We start from the raw sequence: 6,625 nt of genomic DNA on the forward strand, positions 1-6,625 counted from the left end.
CTTTTTTTTTTTTCTGTTTTTTGAGACATGTGTTCATACTTTAAATTTTTAAAATTTGGCCAGGCGTGGGGGCGCACGCCTTTAATCCCAGCACTCGGGAGGCAGAGGCAGGCGGATCCCTGTGAGTTCGAGGCCAGCCTGGTCTACAAAGTGAGTCCAGGACAGCCAAGGCTACACAGAGAAACCCTGTCTCGAAAAACCAAAAAAAAAAAAAAAATTTTTTTTTAAAATTTATTATAATTTATTCAGATTACACCCTGAATGTTATCCCCTTGCTTATATCTTTTTTGTTTGTTTGTTTGTTTTTTGAGACAGGGTTTCTCTGTGTAGCTTGATTGCCCTGGACTCACTTTGTAGACCAGGCCATGCCCGGCTGTTTATATCTTCCTGGTCCCAACCTTCCTCCCTTTTCTGCCCTATTCCCCTCCCCTAGTGTTTTTTTCTTTTTCTTTTTCTTTTTTTGTTTTTCAAGACAGGATTCTCTGTGCAGCCTTGACTGTTCTGGACTTGCTTTGTAGACCAGGCTGGCCTTTAGTGTTCATAATTTTAATGCAAATTTGTTTCCCAAGCTTTTACTATGATACAAAAGTGCAAGTCTATTGCCTTCTCTACAATGTGGGTTTCAGTACAGATTACATAGAATGGTGGTGGCTAATATGCCAGAAACTTATCTTTTTGTAAACTTAAAATGATTCTTGTGGCCTAGGGGCAGAGGGATTACACATCTGTAATCCCAGCACTCAGGCAGAGGCAGGAGGATCTCTGTGAGTTTGAGGCCAGCCAAGGCTACACAGAGAAACCCTGTCTGGAAAAACAAAGACAAACAAACAAAATTATTCTTGTAAACTTTAGGGAATCAACTTGGAGACCCCTCTCACAGGTCAAATGAACTCCAGGTAAGTAGTGTCAATCAACAATCTGTTTCCCCCCTAGTCTATCCTGAGGCTGGTATGGGATCCCTTCCCCCTTTCCCCTCCTTCAACTACCAAGACCATGGGCCTAAAAGTTCCAAATGTACAGCTAAGAAAAAAATGTTCTCCCTAACCTAACCTACTTAACTTTATCTTCTGCCCCTAATGTCCAGGTGTTTCTTCAAAATCTGCATCCAGGACAGGTCCAAGGCAACTAGCCCCAGGTGGTCCTTGCAGAGACTGGGTATCTGCCTGCTCTTCCTCAACTTGGCCACCATTCCAGCTTTGGGAGACCTTAGTAATGTCTCAAGGTTAGCAGGAAATAGTCAACAAAAGGATGTTGGCTGTCAGACCTGGGGCAAATGGCTGAGGTGCCTGTTTAACATTTCATTCTGCTTGAACTGGCTTATTTTATCAGTGGAGAAAAATTTGTTATGTGTGTATGTGTCTTCTCAATGTGTGTGTGCACACATATATTTATATATGTAGTAACGCTTCTCTCAAGAGCCAAAGACTACCAGAAACTCCAGTGCCAGGCATGAAAAAAACCTGTCTTGTTGGTCAAGAAGGTCCAACATTGCTCTCTTTTCAAGTGAGGTCCAGGTTAGATCTCACAGTACTTAGATGCTGAGAGTGAGTTTTACCTGTCAGAGAAACTGGAACCCAAAGGAATTCTCAAACAGGACACAGGGCAGGGACAGATGGGGACTGACTGGCTCTGATCACAATGCTTGGCACACATGCAGGCAAACACTGTGCATGTAATAAATATTTTTTTAAAAAAAGTTAAAGATAGCCAGACCCTATCTGAAACACACACACACACACACACAGGTTGGGGTGGGGGAGCATGCTTGACTCCAGTGACGTCACGGGTTCTGTGGCGTGGCTCCTCTGTGACGATAGGGTCGCAAAGCAAGGGCTGAGTCGGGCCGCGCCGCCTGGGGCTCAGGCAGGGTCAGACCCGGCGGCGCGAGGCAGCTGAGGGAGGGTCTAGGGCTTTGGCTGCGCGGCGACTTCGGCTTCCCAGGGGGGTCAGGCCCAGGTCAGGATGCGGCGGAGCCCCCGCTCCGGCTCCGCCGCATCCTCTCACAGGCACACGCCCAACTTCTACAGCGAGAACAGCAATAGTTCCCACAGCGCGACTTCGGGGGACAGCAATGAGCGCCGGTCCGCTGGGCCGGAGCTCGGGGAGCCCGAGGGCAGAAGGGCCCGGGGCTCGAGCTGCGGTGAGCCCGCCTTAAGCCCAGGAGTGCCCGGAGGAGACACGCGGGCAGGAAGCTCTCGGCCGAAGCCTGCGCCTCGGAGCCACAATGGGCAGACCGCCTGTGGCGCGGCAACCGTGAGGGGCGGGGCCTCGGGTGCGGGCGGGGTCGAACCCGGGGGCGAGAGGGCGGGGCGGGCTCGGGGGGCGGGGCCCGGCGCGGACTCGGGTGCAGTTCCGTGCTCGCGCCTGAGGGGGGCGTGCTCAACACGAGTCCCCGAGGGGCGGGGCTCGGTGCCATGGCTGGTCCCGGGAGCGGGCGGAGGCAATCCAGTGACTACTGGGCATGGCTGAGGAGGCGCCGGAGCGCCGGCGTGAGTGGCATCCTGGACTCAGGCTGGGGCGGGTTCTGTTGCTGACTGAGCCTCTCCTGCCTGTCCCGGGTCTTGGGGTGCGCAGGGAGTGGGGGGGGGCGTGGGCGTGGGGGGGTGCGGCAGGACCAAGGCCGGTTTGAGAGGCTGCCCAGCTGTTTGGCACTCGGCTCAGGAGCCTGCGCCCGGGCCCCCCGGGGGGAGAGAGAGGGCTTGCGGTGCACAAAACCTCAATGGAGCCCTGGGCTCCCACAGAACCGGCTGGGTCTTCTGTAGTCTTGGAGGAACAACTCAACCTTCTCCCATCCCTGGATCTGAGGCAGGAGATGCCTACCCCGCGGGTGTCCAAGAGCTTCCTGAGTACGAGCCAGGCCAGCCCCATCCCCTCTGACCTCGGTCCTCGGAACCCCAGTTCTCCTCCGCCAGCCCGGGTCCGAGTGTCCATCCTTAGCTCGTTTCCCCAGCCCACCCTTGCCTTCTGAGCCCCAGGCCCTTGACCACTGTCCCCCCCCACGGCCCCCCCCCCTGCGACCCCCCCCCGCCCAGGTCTCCTTCCGAACCTGCACTACGTCACTTCTCTCTCATGGCTTGCCCTCTCTTGAGCTGCTTCTGGCGTCCCCGTCCCCAGGCTTCCTCTTTCAGGTGCTGAGCGTGTTGTTATCTGTGGCAGGAGACGTGCTGGTCACAGTGTACAGGTCAGGGGGAGGGGCACATCTTAGGGGAGGGCAGCAGAGTTGGGCCTCCACCTAGGCTTGAGCTGATTCAGATCTGGCTGAGTCCTGTTCCCAGGAATTTGGGGTTTTAGGGGTCGGGGGTGGGGGTGGGAGTGAGAATCTAGGACCCTGGGGTCCAGGCAGGAGTGGATTAGAGGCTGTGGACATCTGCATCCATTCCCGTTCCTTAGGGAGGTCTGTTCCGTCCGCTTCGTGTTCACTGCTGTGTCGCTCCTGAGCATCTTTCTGGCAGGTGAGGAGCCTCGATTCCCTGGGGAACCCAGCTCTGCAAGGTTGCAACCAAATCTGGACCCCACGTCTTTGTGGCCCTCAGCCCACTCCTCTTGACACCGCCCTCTGCCCCGCTTGGGTCTCCCACAGTCCTCCTGTTGCCCTAGGCCCCACCCCAACCCCTTTGCTTTCCTCCCTGTACCCTTATTCCAGAAGACGCCCCTTCCCCCTTCTTTCTCCAGTACTCTGGTGGGGGATTCTGTACCTGGTCCCTCCTTTGGAGAACGTGAGTTGGGGAGACTGCCCCCCTCCGAGAAGGGTGGAGGTTGTGTGTGTCGGGGGCATCCCTGACCTTGGAGCACAGTTCCCAGTAGGGAAGGGGAGTAATTCCCAAACAGGGAAGGGCCTCTGAGTCTAGCCAGCCACAGGTGCTGACTTGGGGGGACTTATACTTACTTGTCCTTTCCTCAACAGGAACCTAAGGAGATGCTGACTCTAAGGTAAAAGAGGGCAGCTGGGGTGGGGCTGGGCAGCTCTGAAATTGCATCCATCTGTGGGAGCCTTCCAAAAGGCCTGCCCAGCGACAGCTAGCTAAACACTGCGCTGCCTATTTATTTCCCAACTGTAGCCAGTACCACCAGCGCGTGCACTCCCAGGGTCAGCAACTGCAGCAGCTCCAGGTCGAATTGGACAAACTCCACAAGGAGGTGTCAGGCGTTCGTGCAGCCCATAGTGAGGTGAGGCCCTTGCACAGGGGCGCAGGGGCCCAGCTGGTTCACTCGAAGGCTGTGCTTTGGAACTACCACACCCTGGGCCCTGAGCCAGATACCAGTCTCAAGCCGGATCCCTACCCACCGTGGGGAATCTTTGCCAAGGCCCTTGGCTATCTCTGAGCTTGAGTTACTGAGAAACAGGCCCACCTGTGGGCTAGCCTGCAACCCTCCTGGTCTGCCCTCTGCCTCTTTAGAGAGTGGCCAAGCTCGTGTTCCAGAGGCTGAGTGAGGACTTTGTGCGGAAACCTGACTACGCGCTGAGCTCTGTGGGTAAGACGCGGCTATGCGGAAAGAATTGGAGCTCATCCTAGACAGCCATTCTACCGCATTGGTGAGAAGGCCTGGGGAGTCCCTGAAAGCGCCTTGTACCTGTTCCAGGAGCCTCCATCGACCTGGAGAAGACATCCAGTGACTATGAGGATACGAACACTGCCTACTTCTGGAATCGCTTGAGCTTCTGGAACTATGCACGCCCACCCTCAGTCATACTGGAGGTAGGCCTGGAGCCAGGGTGCTTGGAGATGGTTACCAACAGGCCAGAGCTGGGGTAAGGACAAGAATCAGCGAGGTGGATGGACGACTGGGGCTGAGGTCAGTCTGGCCTTGGGAGGCGTCCCATTGGAGACAGGGTCTGGCATGGTGTGGGAAGGCTCCTCCTGCCAAGCCAAGGACGGGGTTAAACTGCAAAGAACTGTAAGTGCTGGGGACTCACCATTGCCTCATCTGTCTAGGCAAGAACCAGGGCAGGAGGCAGAGCTCGGGGGCCTGAGCAGCAGTCCTGAGTCGAGGTCTTGCTGTATAGCTCAATGCTGTCTGCTCTCCTGGGTTTGTCATATGTTCTGACGGTCTGCCCAAATCCCCGCAGCCAGATGTGTTTCCTGGAAATTGCTGGGCTTTTGAAGGTGACCAGGGCCAGGTGGTGATCCGACTGCCAGGTCAGGTGCAGTTAAGCGACATCACCCTGCAGCACCCTCCACCCACCGTGGCACACACTGGAGGAGCCAGCAGTGCACCCCGGGACTTTGCAGTCTTTGTGAGTGGGGCTGAGGCCAGAAGGTGGGGAATTTTATTTAGGAAACACTAAGCCAATATTTGTCATTGGTCATCTCTAAGCTGAACATACCTCTTGGGAGGCAGAGGAGGGCGGATCTCTGTGAGTTCGAGGCCAGCATGATCGACAAAGCAAGGCCAGGACAGCCAAGGCTACAACAGAGAAACCCTGTCTTGAAAAAACCAAAACCAGAGATTAATAAATAAATAAACTGGACATAGTTCCATCTGCCTCACAGGCGGCTGTAGGTTGTAACCATATCCAGATATTAGGTACACCTTGCCAAATTCTACACATCTTATTTCACTCCATCTGCAAAGCACTGTGTCTCCTCTCATCTGAAGAAGGACAATAGTGCTCTAAAAGAAGAGATTACATCAGTCACACTACCTTTTATTTTGTTTTGTTTTTTATGGTTTTTTGAGACAGAGTTTCTCTGTGTAGCCTTGACTGTCCTGGACTCACTTTGTAGACCAGGCTGGCCTCGAACTCACAGCGATCCGCCTGCCTCTGCCTCCTGGGTGCTGGGATTAAAGGCGTGTGCCACCACGCCCGGCTTTACCTTTTAATTTAAAAAAAAAAGAAAAAAGTGCGGTTTTGCCTGCATGCTTAGTGCCCCAGGAAGTCAGAAAGAGGGTGTTGGCTTCTCTGGAGCTGGGGTTACAGTTGTGAGCTACCATGTGGGTGCTGGGAGCCCAGCCTGGGTCCTCTGCAGGAACTGTCTTTCTAGCCCTGCTAACAACCTTCTAAGAGCTTGGTTTGTTTGCTTAAGACAGGGTCACTCTATGCAGCTCAGTCCGACTTTAAACTCAACAGTACCGGCTTAGCATCCCTGGTGCTAAGACGCACTGCCGGTCCAGGTTTCTTCCAGCCTACATTGCACACTAAGTATCCTACCAGAGAACATAAGCCAGAGCACGTGTAGCTACTCAACACACGGAGACTCTCATCAGTTGTCCCCTCCCGCCCCTCCCTGCCTCACGGTTCTTTCATACACTTCACCCACCAGGGGCTCCAAGCTGATGACAAGACTGAAGTGTTCTTGGGAAGATTCGTCTTTGATGTGCAGAAATCTGAAATTCAGACTTTCCACTTACAGGTGTGTTTATCTCTTGAGGGTGAGAGTGCTAAGATGGCGGGGCTGTGAATACAGGCGGAGTGGACAGTCTTGACCCCTTTGTCTCCTCAGAACGACCCTCCGTCTGCCTTTCCCAAGGTGAAGATTCAGATCCTAAGCAACTGGGGCCATCCACGTTTCACATGTTTATATCGAGTCCGTGCCCATGGTGTGCGGACCTCAGAATGGGCACAGAATAATGCCACAGGGGCCACTGGGGGGCCCCAATAAAAATGCTGATGGTTGGAGTAGAA

General features: G+C 54.4%; 1 protein-coding gene across 2 annotated transcripts; it reads left to right on the forward strand.

The window, feature by feature from the left end:
* Positions 1 to 1,893: 1,893 nt before the first annotated feature.
* Spag4 (sperm associated antigen 4) lies at positions 1,894 to 6,625 on the forward strand. 2 transcript variants are annotated; one of them, XM_051144945.1, is made up of 12 exons: positions 1,894 to 2,272; positions 2,742 to 2,846; positions 3,115 to 3,181; positions 3,391 to 3,452; positions 3,673 to 3,716; positions 3,905 to 3,930; positions 4,059 to 4,167; positions 4,398 to 4,473; positions 4,582 to 4,697; positions 5,069 to 5,236; positions 6,264 to 6,353; positions 6,444 to 6,625. In XM_051144945.1, the coding sequence occupies exons 1-12, from the start codon at positions 1,963 to 1,965 to the stop codon at positions 6,600 to 6,602; spliced, it is 1,332 nt and encodes a 443-aa protein (XP_051000902.1). In that variant the 5' UTR covers positions 1,894 to 1,962; the 3' UTR covers positions 6,603 to 6,625. The 2 variants fall into 2 exon arrangements, with proteins under 2 accessions (XP_051000902.1, XP_051000903.1); XM_051144946.1 differs by having other exon boundaries at positions 1,897 to 2,253; positions 3,644 to 3,716.

This window comes from Acomys russatus, chromosome 4 (genome assembly GCF_903995435.1).
Source record: "Acomys russatus chromosome 4, mAcoRus1.1, whole genome shotgun sequence".
Classification (NCBI taxonomy): Eukaryota; Metazoa; Chordata; class Mammalia; order Rodentia; family Muridae; genus Acomys; species Acomys russatus.

Excerpts from the sequence above, each read along its gene's own strand:
- Spag4 (XM_051144945.1), top strand. The coding sequence starts at position 1,963 with ATGCGGCGGAGCCCCCGCTCCGGCTCCGCCGCATCCTCTCACAGGCAC. Across the intron at positions 4,698-5,068 it reads CACCCTCAGTCATACTGGAG|CCAGATGTGTTTCCTGGAAA; the intron begins GTAGGCCTGGAG and ends AAATCCCCGCAG. Across the intron at positions 5,237-6,263 it reads CCCGGGACTTTGCAGTCTTT|GGGCTCCAAGCTGATGACAA; the intron begins GTGAGTGGGGCT and ends TTCACCCACCAG.